This window comes from Vanellus vanellus (genome assembly GCF_965231255.1).
Source record: "Vanellus vanellus genome assembly, chromosome: 5".
Taxonomy (NCBI): Eukaryota; Metazoa; Chordata; class Aves; order Charadriiformes; family Charadriidae; genus Vanellus; species Vanellus vanellus.
In genome coordinates this window covers 60,808,061-60,824,363 of record NC_138910.1, presented here as the reverse complement: position 1 = coordinate 60,824,363, position 16,303 = coordinate 60,808,061, and the positions used below count along the sequence as shown (strand labels likewise).

The following is a 16,303-nucleotide window of genomic DNA, read 5'->3' as shown; positions in this document are numbered from 1 at the left end:
TGAAAAGAAAAAAAAAAAAATAAACAGTGTAACATAGTGACTGTAAATTGAGAAGCACGATTTTATTTTTTCTTTTTTTTTTTTTTATAACGTAGTTCTGGGCAATAAAAATAGACTGACCTTCCAAAGCTGCAAGGCTGACCTTTGCAGTAGGGTGCAGCTAATGATTTCGGTGGTGGGAGGCCTCGAGCACCTGTCCCAGGTATTCTGCAATATAAAGCAATGGTAAGGGCTGCCTGCTGACAGCAGTTCAGGTGACAGTATTCTTCAAAACAAGGGTGGTGGAGTTCTTTTGTTGGGTTGGTTTTTTTTTTAAAACCACCTTACCTCTTGGCCAAAGGCAGATGCCCGGGGGTTGTAGCCTTGTCCCCATACTATATATAGCACCTAAACCCTAGCTGACACCACGGTTTTTTCTACAGCGCAGCCTATCAGAAAGGCGGGAGGCGGTGGGCTCCCGCCCGCCCCGGCCCCTCAGGCGGCAGGGCGGGAACGCGGGGGTAGCCCCCCGGAGCGGCGTTTCCAGCACGGCGAGGAGCAGCTGGGCCCGAAGGCGTCTCCCAGCGACTTCAGGCCGCCTTTAAAGTCACGTTTTCCTCAGCGGAACGGCTGTTAAATCACACAGAGCTTTAGTTTCAGGTGCCCGACCCCCCCCCCCCCCTCGGCGGGCGGTCTCTCCTGCTGGTAGGCACAAGCCGCGGGTAAAGGCGCTGGCGGGGCTATGGCTGTAAAGGCCAGGGCAACACATCAGGTACCACCACACCGCGCTCCCCGAAAGCCCTGGGGTGCTCCGGGGCCCGGACTCGCGGAGAGCTCAGCCTGCCCCCAGTTGCAACACCGCCGGGGACGGGGGTGGCTTCTGAGGTAACCTCTCCCCTCAGGGTTCGGTCCCCGGGGCGGGGCAGGCCCGGCAGGGGCGGAGCGGGGCTGGGCAGACGCAGCCTGGCCCGACCGCCCCGTACCGCTGCCGGGGCGGGCCCTGCGCTCTCGCGGGAGCTGCGCCGGCGCCGCCCGTCTCTGCGCGGCCGCGGCGGAACCAATAAAGTTTGTTTAAAAAAAAAAAAAAAAAAAAAAAAAGAAGGAAGAAAAGGGGAGGAAAAAAGCGGTGCAGCTAAGTCTGTCGCGGCTGCTGCCGAGTGCGCGAGTGCCCGGCCGGCCCGGGGCTGCCGCAGCAGGCGAGGACGGACGGGCTGCTCCAGCCCCCGCCCCGGCTCCGCTCGGCCTCGGCAGCCGTCGCCCTCACCGGCGAGCTGCGCCTCCGCCGCTCTCCGGGCCCGCTTGTGAGTATGGTGGGACGGCTGAGGCGGGCACCGCTTCCCACAGCGGCAGGGCGGCGATAAGGGGCCTGGCGGTGACTCCCAGCAGCACCGGGGCGAGCGGAAAGAGTGACAGGTGTCAGGCTCCCCCCCCTTCCCCCTCCCTGGGGACGGCTCGGGCCGGGGGCACCTCCGCGGCTCTGGCTGCGGGGCCGGGCCGCGCTGCGCTGTAGGACGGGGAGCTGCTCTGGGGTGTTGCTGCCGGTGGTGGTCCCCGGCCAGGGGAGGGCGGGGTGGCTCCTGACAGCTCCATCGGACCCTCTTCCTCCTCCTCACCGCCGTGTCTCCTCACTCCCCCGGGGCTGGGGAACATGTAAGCGAGACCGGCGGCGTGAGGCGTTCCTAAACGGCCGCCCCCCTCCCGGGGGTCGCCGCTGACCTGTGGGTTTTTGTCTGTGTTCCCTCACGGCAGGGTTGGCTTCTCCCTTCCTGAAGTGAGTCTCCTGGCGCGGGAGGAGCGCCGGGCAGGCGGCCGCAGCCATGCCGGGCGGTAAGGAGACGCGACTGCTGCACCTCGGCGAGATGGAGAAGCTGGACAAGACCCTCTTCAGGTTGGAGCAAGGTAGGTCGGGGTCGGGGGCTGCGGCCTCCTCAACCACCTTCTTCTCCTCCTCACTGGGGCCGGGTGAGAGGGAGACTGCTGGGAGCTCGCTACCATCTTCGGGCAGCAATATAAAGGGAGCTCAGCCTGCGGTGGTATTCTTTTTACTCCCCCCCCCCCCCCCAACTTTTTCCTTGTTTTAATATGAAACAATTATCTGACATGCTTGCTTCCACTGCAGAATTCTGTGGGCTCCAGTTGCAGTTTGGTCTGACTCATAAAACTCTTGAGAACTGAAGAGCAGTTTGGCTAGGAGCCATGGCAGCGAAGTGCAAATAATTTTTTTTATTTTTTTTTTAGACAGGTCCTGCAGGACAGGACCTCTCCTTTCATAACCTGTACTTCAGTGACCTGAAAAAGTCCTCCGCATAAGTCGAGCTCTCTAGTATTTATCTGCAAGTTGTTGTGCAATGCCTCATCTTTAACATTATAATTTTGAAATAAATCGGTAATACTAATGTTTTGCAAAGTCTGAGGTGATGTTTCAGGATCTTCAGCTCCTCCTAAATATTATCTTGCCTGTCAGATTTCCCATAGCTGTGCTACGTTAGTATTCTGGCCACATACTTCTAAGAACTTAGTATTATTTCTCTCAGGAAGTGTTCTTAAGTCTATTTGCAAAAAAAAAAAAAAAAAACCAAACCCAAAAGAAACACCAAAAAACCCCACAAAACAAACAAACAAACAAAAAAACCCCAAACCCACAAAACAACAACAAAAAAACCCAGCCAAACATAAAAACTCCCCACTAATTGGTCTACTGTTATGCTGGTCAGCAAATTCAGACTAAGACTAAAGCTGCTGTCTTTAGAAACTGTTTTTAATGATGCAACAATTTTTATTACTCATGAACTTTTGTGGGTTTTATTACTTTATGTTACTGATCTAGGAACCTAATATCAAAGTGGTTTAGTAGAGGAGCAAGATTTTGTTTCTTGAGAATAAGAATTCTCTTCAACTATATCGATTTCAAAATTTTCTGACAGTGTAATCTAAGAAATTGTCAGTAGGGAAGAAGTGCAGAGTTGACCCTAACCTCCATTATTAACTTATCCTTCCAGTTGTGTAAGTTTTGTTGGAAGGAGTCACATAGAAGTATATGGCTAACAAACATTCAAGTGCCTCTGCTGGTAGCAGTCTCTGAGAGGGCATAGCTAATTTTGAGCACAGCATTCCTGATGTCAGTATAACTGTTACAGGATATAAGATATCAATGGCATATATCCCTGTGCTCTAATTTTAGTAATCCCTATAATAAAATGTCAGGACAGTAGTGGGGAGAGTGTACTTAACCTTCCAGAAGTGATTTTTTATTTTTTTTTTTCCTTGATCAAATGAGCTTCATTTTATCTGACAAATATTCAGATCCTAAAATCATTGCTTTACGTGGTGGTTTTGGTGCAGTGATGATTATGTTAATAAGAGAAACTGTAAGCTTGGTGCCACTTGCATTTAAATGTATTTGGACATTGAATTGTGGTATTAGAGTCCCCATGACTCGACTTAATAAGCAGGGGGATTTTTTCGACTTAAGATACTGGAACTTGCCATTGTTCAGGGCTTTTTTTTTTTTTTTTTTTTTTTTTACACTGTATAATTCCTTATCTGTGTATTAATATGTTTACTGTACAAATAGTCAGGTTTCTTTTACTCTGTTTTGCAGACTGCTAGGGCTAGTAGGTGTGTTACTACAGTAAATTACAAGACTGGCATGTAATTTAGTAAAAGTAATTGTGCAACACTTAACCTGTTTCAGTCACTTAAAAGGATGCTATAATTAGCCATGCACATGATAGTGGCCCTCATACCTGCAAGTGGAAACCTATTCTGAAACCTGCTGACTGAACTGAATTTTTCATATCTAACTGAATAGACTACAGTATGGTTTTAGGTCCCAATATTTTGACTTAATTTTGTTCTCGTTATCATGGGTCTGTTAAGCCTAAATAGTGTTCTTTCTGTGTGTATGTGACCTGCAGCACATATACAAAACTCCCTTTGATTTGTTGAGCTCTCTGGAAGTTTAACAATTTGTTTGTACATTGTAGATCATGCACAAGTATATGTCATTTTACAGTTAAAAGCATAAGGAATTTAGTGTTGTATAGTGAACCCTCAATGGAGAATGAAGGAATTTGAAATATTTTCTGTTTCAAAAATGTGTTCCTATTTTTGGTTTTTTTTTTTCAGAAGTTTTCATGGGTCAGCTTAATATATTGACTTCGTAAACCTAAATCCTTAAATCTACATAAACCAAAATCTGCATAATGTATGATGTTTTGCTGTATTTTGTTTTTAAGACTATTTGTATAGCAAAGAGGAACAAATTGGAAATGAGATAAATAGTGCCATATAAGTAAAGGAAAAAGAATAGGAATATATGTAAAGTGTGCAAAGAATAACATTGGGAAAGTAGGGAGAGATGATGATGTAGAAATAATACCATTCTGCTGAAGTTCTTGGCAGCTATATTGGTGCAATTTCTTCTTAATGTAATATCAAATTGTGATTTGCAGTTTCAGAACAGAAATATCTAGTTCTCCTGATAAAGTGATTTTTATCTTTTTTTTCTTGAGGTTTTGAACTACAGTTCCGACTGGGCCCAACTCTTCAAGGCAAGCCCGTTACTGTGTACACAAATTATCCAGCTTCTGGAGAAGTGTTTGAGCGCCACAAGTTCAGGACACTATCATGGCACAATCCCACAGGAAAAGAAGATGACTCTGACAAATACTGCAAGCTGGATCTCCAGATTTCAGGGTCATACCAATACTATTTCAGTCTTGGGTAAGTGAAATTCTATACTTACAGCCAAATGCAGTCTTACTCCCTTGGTCTACATTTTAACCAGAAGAAATCGCTGTTAAGAATAAAAACATTTTTGCCCATGGATTTTTCAAATTGCAACTGTGGGGCCTATCTGAATCTGCTAATGAAATACAATAGCTGTGGTGGTTGTGTGTGTTGAAGGGATAGAGTGTACCATCAGCAAATTTGCTGATGACACAAAACTGGGAGGGGTGGCTGACACACTGGAAGGCTGTGCTGCCATTCAGTGTGACCTGCACAGGCTGGAGAACTGGGTGGAGAGAGACCTTATGAAGTTCAACAAGGGCAAGCGTAGGGTACTGCATCTGGGGAGGAATAACCCCATGCATTGGTACAGTTCAGGGGCTGACCTGCTGGATAGCAGCTCTGAGGAAAAGGACCTGGGACTCCTTGTGGACAACAGGATGACCATGAGCCAGCAATGTGCCCTGGTGGCCAAGAAGGCCAATGGCATCCTGGGGTGCATCAAGAAGAGTGTGGCCAGCAGGTCGAGGGACGTTATCCTCCCCTTCTACTTTGCCCTGATGAGGCTGCATCTGGAGTACTGGGTCCGGTTCTGGGCTCCTCAGTTCAAGAAGGACAGGGAACTGCTGGAGGGGGTCCAGCAAAGGGCTACAAAGATGATTAGGGAACTAGAGCATCTCTCTTATGAGGAAAGGCTGAGGGACTTATGTCTTTTTAGTCTGGAGAAGAGACAACTGATGGGGGATCTTATTAATGCTTATAGATACTTAAAGGGAGGGTGCCAGGGGGATGGGAACAGTCTTTTTTCAGTGGTGCCTGGTGATAGGACAAGAGGTAACGGGCACAAACTTGAACATAAGAAGTTCCATCTAAACATAAAGAGGGTCTTCTTTACTTTGGGGGTGGCAGAGCACTTGAAGAGGCTGCCTAGAGAGGTTGTGGAGTCTCCAACTCTGGAGATATTCAAAACCTGCTTGGACACCGTCCTGTGCAACCTGCTGTAGGTGACCCTGCTCTGGCAGGGGGTTGGACTAGATGATCTCCAGAGGTCCCTTCCAACCCTGACCACTTTATGATTCTGTTTAATACTTTCTGATGCAAAGATACTCTGCAGGCGATACAAAACAAAGTTGATTGATTTTCTGTGAATGTTGGAGAGGCAAGCCGTTTTTACAAGTTTTCAAAGTTATCAGCATTCTAAGTATCTGAATGATTAATTTGTACTTTCTGCATTGACTTTGAAGATTGCTTTTATTTCTTTCTAGCACAGATGTTCTGGCATTCTTTACTTCACATTCTTTACTTTCTCCTTTGTTTCTACAGGACAAGTGCAGTGGAGAATGCCAGTATCTGTAATGACTGTAGTCTGATATTCTGAGTTTCTGGATGATAGGTGGTTAAATTCCTTCAGGCTTAAAAGGTCATTTGGCCTGGGTCTCTTGCTGAAGATGGTGCTCCAAATGGAGGTCTTTGTATAAAAGATGGGCAGTCATGCTTTTCTTGTTTCTGTCAGTATCCTAAAAGGAGGAACTAGTACTCTGTCTCAGAAAATAACAAAGGTATCTCACTTTTGAAGAGAGTTTAAAGCTCTGTACCCCAATTGTATTGGTGTAAGCAACTGGCATAAGTCCAGTAGAGAGGTGATACCAAAGAGATGAACATACCTTCAGTGTTTCCTGTTTTCTTCAGGTGCCCTGGAGTCCTGTTCCCCACCTCCCCCCAGCCAGCGTACTGGGCTACTGTGTTTTTGAAATAGTTGTGCTCATTGGATTCTCTTTCTGAAACTGACTGGTACGATGAGTGTTTACTATACCAATGAAAATTAATTTTTCCTAGAAATGAAAAAAGTGGTGGCGGTTACATAGTTGTGGATCCTATTTTGCATGTTGGAGCCGATAATCACGTGCTACCTTTGGATTGTGTTACGCTCCAGACGTTCCTCGCTAAGTGTCTGGGACCGTTTCATGAATGGGAAGATAGGCTTAAAGTTGCAAAAGAAACAGGTAATGCCAATACACATATTAAGAGATATGTGTTTTTGTCTTGTGATCAAAAACCAAACTAACACTGAAGACCTTCAGTGTAAACAGCTCGTTTGTTCTTTAGTTTGTAGACTAAATATTTTCCACTAGCTTCAATTTAGTTAACAGATTGTCAGTGAAATTATTAAAATATTGGCACAGGTGCAAAAATTCAGGGATTTCCTGAGATGGGAAATCACTTTGGTTTTATTGTTTTGATTTCAGATAGACTTGGAAGTTTTTAGGACTGACAGGATGATTTTTAAAGCTTGTGTTATGTCAAATTTCAAGGGAAAGGTTCAGATTAATATACACTGGTTATTCCAAACACTAGCTTTAAGAACATGTTATGACTGTAAATTATTATGCTTCTTTCAATTAACTTTGACTGAAATTTGTTTTTATTATTTAATAAATGGCTTCTTATTATATAGGTTACAACATGATTCATTTTACGCCACTGCAGAAGCTTGGACTGTCTAGATCCTGTTATTCACTGGCTGATCAGTTAGAAGTAAATCCTGAATTTTCAAGCCATAATAAAAAGTGCACTTGGAGCGATATAGGAGCTCTTGTGGAAAAATTGAAAAATGAATGGAATATGCTTTGCATCACAGATGTAGTCTACAATCATACTGGTATGATTTTTATGTGTGTTAATAATTGATTGATTGATACTGTAATTACATTTCATTATTTCCCTTAACTTTTCCCCCTTGACCTCATCTTCTAGTAGCTGTTTTAAGCAACTTTAGTTGTCTCTGTCTTTGAATCTCTCAAATCCAGGACAACTCTTTACAATTATAACTGATATAACAGATGTAAAAGAATTTAGTATTGTTACTGAAAGAGTGAATAGTGGCCTTATTAGAGAGAATTAATGAACTGGGCATGTGTCTGTATTTTTATAATATGCTTATTTTTATCATCTGCGATAATGAATGGAATCTGCACTAGGAGCTATTTGGTGAACATAAACTAAATACTTTCTTGTTAAACAGGGGTATTATTCTTGTAACTGCTTAAAAGTAACCTCTCTAATTTGGATCTAACACAGAAGAGGGACAAGGGGCTAGGATTAAGCAGTGGAGGAAATATTACAGTTCAGTCTGTGGGGAAAGGTGGGGGGGAGATAGCTTTGTGTTTGGGGTGGGTTCTTTTTAAGCATAGATACGCCAATGCATTGAAAGCTTTATTGAATTGCTTTTTGTAGCTAAAGTTGTCTGTTGTACATGGGGGGACAATGGGTTTTCTTCAGTATGATCTGATGAAGTTTAAATTATAGTACTTAATCATTTGTAATTTTGCTGATTATTTTGATAATGAGTTTATTTTTGATTATAATGCAGTTTTCATCTTGTGCTGTAATCCGAAAGATCACAATAATTAGCATTCTCACAGCAGAGAGTACAACAGATGGTTATGTATGTTGATGTTACACTCCTTTGAGGCTTAAAAAACCACTAACCACAGATATCTGTGAATTTCAAGCTTTATTTGCTTTAGTTCTTTGGAGTTGATTGCTGCCAAACATTCCTATCCAGTCAGTCTGCAATGCAGTGTGGGCCCTGTTGTTTGCCCTATCTGTTTGTTGAAAAGTTACTAAGTATAGTTATTGGCTATGTGTCTGAGGGAATGAGGCTTTTAAACCTTCTCCCAATTTGGGATAAAAAATTTCTTGCACTTGACCAACTAGAAGTCCAGTTTCTCTCACACATTCTTGAGATCCTGTCATCTTTTTACCGTGTATATTTGCATGCTACGAAGGAGAATGTTTTTATGGACAGAAATCTAAACTATTTATTAGACTCCAAAATATTTATTAGACTTCAAAAAGTGTTACATTATTACTTGGCTACATTTGTGGAAGGACTTTTACAGGTTATGTTCAGAGTTCAAAGTAATCTTCATTGGGATGGATGACTAAACGTTTATACTATGGTGAAAGGACGTTTAGGAGTCTCTTCTGACAAGATAGAAGTATTCAAATGACTGTGGTCCTGACTTGCATCATTATGCAAGATATACTTGATGGCTTTGTTTCCTGCTTTCAAAATTTTAAAATCAAAGTGGTCCCCTGTCACCCTGCCCCCTCCTCTCTCCCCCCGTTTATCAAAACCTCTTGATTTACAACTGACTTCAAACTTCTTTGTTAAGCGTTAAATTTAGCATAAGTGGAAAGATACATTGATAAATGTCTGATTAAGTAATAATGTTGTATATGCCTGTGGAGGTAAAACATTTTGGGGCTTTTGAATTAAGAAAATGGGCAAATAGTTTTGAGGTTTCTTTTTGTCTAGATCTTGATTAGATGGAAATTTAACTTTACCTTTTTTGATATTTAAATGAACAGTAATTGCTAGTAGTTAAATTAGTTAATTCCTGCACGTTAGGGTGATTTAATTGTAAAATATTTTTAGTGGAACCATTTAAATATAAAAGACACAAAATGTATAGTCAATTATTTTGAGTAGATTATGGATACTTGCACATCATTATTAAGTCTGTAGCATATCTGCATTAAAAGCTTAAGTTGTCTCACAGTAAATCCTCTAATACTGGTAATTCTAACAGCTCATGACCCTTCAGCTTACAGTGGCTGTATGTGTTTGTAGTTTCTGCTTTCTAGCTGAGGCTGCTTTACAAAAATGGCAATGGTTCCCCTCTGTTCCTGTTGTAAAGTCAGATAGCTCACTTTCAATATTAAGTGCTTAAGCGAAAGTGTTTAGTTTTTCCACAGGAATGGAGAACAGACTGCTTGCACAGTAGAGAGTGGTGGGAATCAGTTTTTGATGTTAACATCTCTGTCAGTCTCTAATGAAAGCCAGCATCTATAGTCTAACTTTAAAAGTAAAGTAGATGCATGTGCTAATGTTAAATATAGATGCACATTTGGCATGTTAGCAGGAGTATCATAGGCAAACTTGCAAACCCTGGTCTGGTAACTGGGTAGATGTGCCCTTTTTGGGTTGCTGTTTCCTTCAGAGTGTTCAAACACTGTCCAATAAGAAATATTGTGTTTGCTGGCATTTCCTCTTTACCAGGAGATAGAAAAAGGGGAGTTGTTTTTTCCTTTTCTGAGCTTTCAGTGGCTGTAATAAATCATAAAGTAATAAAATAATCTGAAATAAAGTATATTTTCTTTATCTTTCAGAAGAGTCCAATTGCAATTTAACATTTCAGTAAATCCTGCTTCCAAGCACTTGACTAATCACATCAAACACCACCTTTTCACAGCTTTATAAAGGGCAGGTGAAAAAAAAAAAGTCACTACTAAATAATAAGTTTGTGTTTAATTTGTATAACAAATAATTAGTCCTTTGAAAAATGTGAAATTATTTTCTTAAATAAGAATGTATTGACTTTTAGATTTTTTTTTCTGTAATTGTTCATTTTACTATTTCCATATTTTTATACTTATGTGTATTTTCTCCCTAGCTGGAACACACGTAATCACAAGTGATGTTTTGGGCAAATTTTTTTCTGCAGTTAGATTTCTTTTAGTGTTATGTTGTGAATCATTGGAGCTTACCTTCTTATCAGAAAACATCATTCTGTTCTGTACTGTAATTAGTGGAAGGCCTGTTGACTTTTTTCTTTTGGAATGATAAGACCTTAGATTTAAATGAAGCACTGTCTTCTTAGAATTAATTGTATTTACTCATTAAAGTCCATTACAGTAAATCATGTTTCTTTCTAGAAGAATACAGTAAGCGTGTTTTGTTTTTTGGAGAAAAATATTTTTTTTTAGAAGTAGTATATGTATTTAAAAAAAAAAAAAGGGGGGGGGGGGAATCTGGTTGGCCTAGAACAGCCTTTAGCAGTCTGAGTTTATTACTGCTTTATGTAACTTTAAAATAAGTACGGTGTTTTTAGTTTAGGTGGCATTTAAACCATGAAGAACTTACTTCCACAAATGGTATGACCTTATAATCATGGAATTTTGCCATGTTCATAATGCTCTTGAGATGTAATGTAAGAGGGTGCGCAGAAGAGCTGTTAATACTATTGACTGAGAGAGTACACTCTTTTCTTGCCCTTTGACATTTTTGTTTGAACTTCTTTTGAACTAAGCAAACTTGAGTTTTATGTATTAATTGTTGTGCTGTAATTTTGAATACATTAATGGCTCCTTCTTCATGTTTCCAATATAATAATTTATATATTTTTCTTAGTGTGAAGTATTACTTCTATTTTTTCTGCTTTTCTAAAACAATGGATTAATAAGACTCTTTTTTTTTTTTTAACAGAAAATAACACCAACCTTGTAAAACCTGAGTATTTTTTGTTGTTGTTCTTATGTACTCCATGCTTTTTTTACATTTAGTTTTTCAATTGCAGAGATTGATTCAAAAGAATGTTTGGAAATTATTTTCAGTTAAACCATGTTTAGGACAGTTCCAGAAATGGGAAGAAATAAACTCTTCAGGATTTCTTCCTCATTGTCATACCTCCAAAATAAAAATTCTCTCTGCTATTTGTGTATTTACTCATACTGCTGCATGCACACTACTGTCTATATTAGAATATCACACCCATTTTCTAGTGAAGCCTCCTTACCTTAGTCACAGCTAATCCTTTCTTTAAAAGCCCACTAAACTACATTTTTCTTTAATTATTTCTTGGGTGGTGTGCGTGCCCTCTTGCTACCTGGCTCTGTGTGGGTATCACCTGATATAGTTAAGAATATTAAAAAAAATAAACACCTTGGGCCATCTTAAATCTTGGTTTGGCATGTAGATTTTGTTTTCAACACACAAAGAGCACTTCATTTGATGTATTTCCTGCAACAAAAATGTGATTTTTTTTTTTTTTTTTTTTTAGTGTGTTAGAATTGGTGGTACTATTGCATATTTTTATGTAACTAACAAAAAGTGTTACAACTAAGTGTTCAGCTTGTGTATGTAATTTTTTTTTTCTTCTCCACTCCCCCCCTCCCCCCACCCCTTTTCTTGAATAAGCAACTAACAGTGAATGGCTCAGGATGCATCCAGAATGTGGCTATAACCTTATAAATTCTCCTCACCTGAAGCCAGCTTGGGTCTTGGATAGAGCTCTGTGGCACTTGACCTGTATGGTGGCTGATGGAAAGTGTACTGCTAAAGGGGTCCCTCCCTTGATTGAAAATGATCAACACCTGAATGTAAGTGAATAAGAGATAAATATAAGCTAATGAGCACTATAAATAGCTGAATAAACCTTTAATATTTCTAAGGTTGTGGAAATGCACAAAATTTGGTGTATACTTTGCAGATATAGTTAATGAAATAACACTTTACCTTCCCAAATATTTTTTTCTGAACAATTCATATGAGCACTTAGCTTTTCTTAATTACATCAATCATCAACATTATTAACTAACATAATTCTTATTTTTACAGTGTCTCCGTAAAATAATTTGGGAAGATATCTATCCAAAAATTAAACTATGGGAATTTTTCCAAGTGGATGTTAACAAAGCTGTGCAGCAATTTAAAACCCTTCTAACTCAAGGTAAAGGAGGGGTATGTTGCTGAAGCATGTGGATTATATATTTATAGTTCAAGCAACTTATCGGTAAACTTAAGATGGAAAACAAAACAATTTTTTGCTATGTGAGAAAACTACTGTGCTGATCTAAGCATTCAAGAATGCTTTGAGGGCTACTAAAGCCTTTGAAGACTTAGCACCCCTTCAAAGTCTTTATCTACCCACATCTTGCTTATTTTAGAATTATAAAAGTTGTGTATCTGTTAAAAATAGACATTACATTTACTTTATCAGTACTCTTTTCTATCTTGTTCTTAGGCAAAATGAGCACTAAATCTGATCCAACTCAACATCTTCAAATAGTTCAGGACCCTGATTATAGGCGATTTGGCTGTACTGTAGATATGAATATAGCATTGGCAACATTCATACCACACAGGTATTGTATAATTGATTAGAAGTTAAAATCACAAGTGAAATTAAATTTGCAAAACCAAATAAATGAATTTTTTTTTTTTTTCAGAGATGGGGAAATTTTAATTTTTCATTCCTTCTAGTTATGTATACTGCATGTTTTAAAAATAAATTATTCTAATTGTTGTCTGCTTTTAATGTCCTCCTGATAAGCAATGGACCAGCTGCAATAGAAGAATGTTGCAACTGGTTTCGCAAGAGGATTGAGGAACTGAATGCTGAGCAATACAGACACACTAATCATCATCAAGAGCAGGTCTTATAATTACTGTGGTTTAACGCTGAATTGTTTTAAATTGCAAATAAATGCAAGCATTTCAATAACGCATAATTTAATTACTTCTAGGCTGTCAATTGTCTTATGGGGACTGTGGTTTATGAACGACTGGCTGGTAATGGTCCTAAGCTGGGTCCTATCTGTAGAAAATATCCTTTAGTTACCAGGTATTTTTTCTTTGTTTGTTTGGAAACTATTAGAATCTATCTAGGGGAAGTGAGTTCAAAGTTCGTTAAAAGTATACATTTATATGTACGAATGTATGTTTTCTTTCCCATGGACAAATGCCACTTAATGAATGGGCTGTCTTTATTTACGCAACAATGGTAACTGTTTAATAAACAAATGTGACCAGATACCATGAAACAATACTCAGAGCACATCGAAGACTTACATAGTGCAAGTTGCTCTTTTTGGTGGAAGAGGGGTGGAACTAGGAAAGCTTACACCTTTTAAATTTGATGAACTTGATGCCACTAATGTATCTGAAGGTCTAGGGCTTTAATTTGCACTACCAGCTGACACCAAGATAGTGGCAGCACCTGTCCTTTCTCTTTCAAGGCATGCTGCAAAATAGAAAGCTCCCCATCATTTATAGTCTAGCAGCTGCTTTTTTTTTAATCTGTTTTATCTACAAGCCAGTTCATAGTAGGTAATTTCAAAGGCAATGGATTTCATCTTAGGTTACCTTATGGGCTTGGTTGTTTGTTTGGTTGAGTTTTTTTAATTGGCTGTCTGTTCCATAGGTATTTTACTTATCCATTCAAAGAGCTAACTGTGGCGGAAGAAGAAACTATGATACATCAGCCAGATAAAGCTTGTTATTTCATGGCTCATAACGGCTGGGTTATGGGAGATGATCCTCTTAGAAACTTTGCAGAACCAGGTTTGTAAAAGACCTTTGAATCACACTATGAACTTTTGATAGTCTAGCCAAAGCAAAAAGGGTTTTATTTAATCTGTCTCTTTTTCCGGGTATATTCCTATGAGGCTGCAGAATAGTAGACAGATACTCAGTTTATAGCACTTTTATTTCCTATTCAGCATACAGATCAACTGTAAGAACTGGGATTTGAGGTACAGTTTTGCAAGAATTGAGAGGGAAATCACCAGGTTTCTGCCACTGAAATGAGGACATCCTGTCTTCCCACTACTGTCATTGTCTTTGCTTTGTACTTTCTTTCAATGCCACTGCTTGTTGTCATTTCCATAAGACAATGACAGTGCGGCAGAAAACTAATGCAATAAAAAGGTGGATAGTATTTTACTGCATTAGTGAGCAAAAACTGGATTCTTGAAAGGTCCAGTGAGTTGCAGTCAGGCAGTCAAGAGGTGACCCAGTTAATCCAAAATAGCTGTGCAGATTGCTTGTGAAGGTAAGATAGGGTATGAATTCACCCTATGCTAAAGTATTGTATTCTAACCCCTCTGGGGACAGCATTGATATCTAGTTAAAGCAAGGTTGACAACTCTTGTTTTCAGAGTAGTCATTCACTTCATAAATGGAATCAAAGGCCAGTTTGATTCTAATTAAAACCATCTATCTCAGTTTGTTGAGTCTGCTTTAGAAGCTAATCTGATTGATAGTCCAGAGTGATCTGGAGTTAGCAAACACCTTGTTTCTGCAAAATTATCTATAGCCCTTTCACTCCTTTTTATTCACTTTTTTTCCTCCTTTGCAAGCATGAAGATAATATATGTTTCAAGGGTGTTTTTGTTCAGTAGACTTTAAGCAGATTGCCCTTTTTCTGGGCAGACTTGTATTTTTTCTTTCAGTCACTGGCTGTAGTTAGCATACCTAACTTCTATTACTGAGTTTTCTCTCAAGTATTCTACAGCTTTTTGAGTGCTTTATACTTGTGTTATACCTTTGTATATATTATTTCAGTTGAGATTACAGTGCGAAAAGATGATACAGAAGAGTACAAATGCAGGAATCACAAAACAAATGCAGCTAGTTCTGTAAATGGCCCTTAAAAATCATGGTGTACATCCAAAGAAAGCCAGTTTTTCTGTCCACATAGATACGTTGCCTTTAGTGAAGCTAAAAGTTAGGCTGTGCTTAAGTGAATGTTTTTAGAAGTAGTGATGGCTTACAATCTCTGCTCTTTACTTTCTAGCTGCTTACTCATTGTGCATCTTTCATTGTGTAGGCCAAATCACTTAGGTATCTATAATGTGAGCCTTAGGAAATTGGTCTGGCTGAAAAACAATCTCTTTGCCAAGCTAGGATTACATTTCGTCTGAACAAGTTTCCTGGTCTAATTCGAGGTTCAACCACCAAAATAACTGTGGTGATGCATCAGTATAGCTGGTCTAGGAGTATCAGGAAGCAATGGAGTAGCTCTGTCTTACCCATCCTGAGTGGTGCTGATCCTGTTCATACTTTGATCAGGTTTAGTTAAGATGAGTATAAACAGACCTTCAGAAGACTGATGACTCAAAGATAATTGTATTTCTCTTATGTGGGGTCTGATTATTGATGATTCCATGATTGGGCTTGGATATTACACGTTGCAAATAGTGTGGGGTTTTGGTGGTTTTGTTTGTTTTTTAAATGATATTACTGCCCTTGTCAAATATGTGATTTGTATAGGACGGAAGTCACATTTTTAGATATCGCTGATTATTTAAGTCTTTGTCACAGTTAAACCTCTGTTGGTATATCCTGTGTGGTGAGTATATTATAGGTGAACTGAAATTTAAAGTGCTGTTTTTATTGATTGCATCAAAAAGAAGGCAAAAAATAGTATATGAAACTAGATTAGATGGAGGATGAGGATAAATATTTTCATACACAGAAAAATTATTTAGGGACTTTGTCCATTTAAGTGACCTACCTGCGTAAGTACTTAGGAAATTTGCCTTATCGCAGTTTGCTGTTAACAAAAGGTAAAAATTTAAATTGTGGCAGTTTATGGTAACACAGTGGGGTGCTTTTGTTAGGGGTGCTATTGTTAGAATTTTTACTCTTAGTCACAGTGTTCTCCTACTCTTCAGCGGTAGAAAATTAAATACCACATTTTCATTTTGGTGCACATTCTATAGTATAGATAGACACACTATAGTGAATTTCTCTCCCTTACAGGTTCAAATGTTTACTTGAGAAGAGAGCTTATTTGTTGGGGTGACAGTGTGAAACTGCGTTATGGTAATAAACCTGAAGACTGCCCATACCTCTGGGCACATATGAAAAAATACACCGAAATCACTGCCAAATATTTCCATGGTGTTCGTCTTGACAACTGTCACTCAACACCTATTCATGTAGCTGAGGTACGCAAAATTAAGCATGTTTATTATAAAGCAGCTTCTGTCAAAATAAGTCCACTGTTGCTACAAAATCTGCAGG

General features: G+C 39.6%; 1 protein-coding gene across 3 annotated transcripts in view; it reads left to right on the top strand.

Annotated features, from left to right (window-relative positions):
- Positions 1-986: 986 nt before the first annotated feature.
- Positions 987-16,303, top strand: part of AGL (amylo-alpha-1,6-glucosidase and 4-alpha-glucanotransferase) — a 37,306-nt gene continuing 21,989 nt past the window's right edge. The window contains exons 1-12 of one of the 3 annotated variants that reach the window (XM_082483348.1): positions 987-1,280; positions 1,729-1,878; positions 4,494-4,704; positions 6,547-6,713; positions 7,166-7,369; positions 11,693-11,874; positions 12,113-12,224; positions 12,519-12,639; positions 12,828-12,930; positions 13,021-13,118; positions 13,698-13,837; positions 16,040-16,227. In XM_082483348.1, the coding sequence (XP_082339474.1) occupies positions 1,797-1,878; positions 4,494-4,704; positions 6,547-6,713; positions 7,166-7,369; positions 11,693-11,874; positions 12,113-12,224; positions 12,519-12,639; positions 12,828-12,930; positions 13,021-13,118; positions 13,698-13,837; positions 16,040-16,227 (1,608 nt within the window). In that variant the 5' untranslated portion in view covers positions 987-1,280; positions 1,729-1,796. The remainder of the gene's footprint in view (positions 1,281-1,728; positions 1,879-4,493; positions 4,705-6,546; positions 6,714-7,165; positions 7,370-11,692; positions 11,875-12,112; positions 12,225-12,518; positions 12,640-12,827; positions 12,931-13,020; positions 13,119-13,697; positions 13,838-16,039; positions 16,228-16,303) is intronic. The other 2 variants (XM_082483346.1, XM_082483347.1) reach the window with 2 other exon arrangements.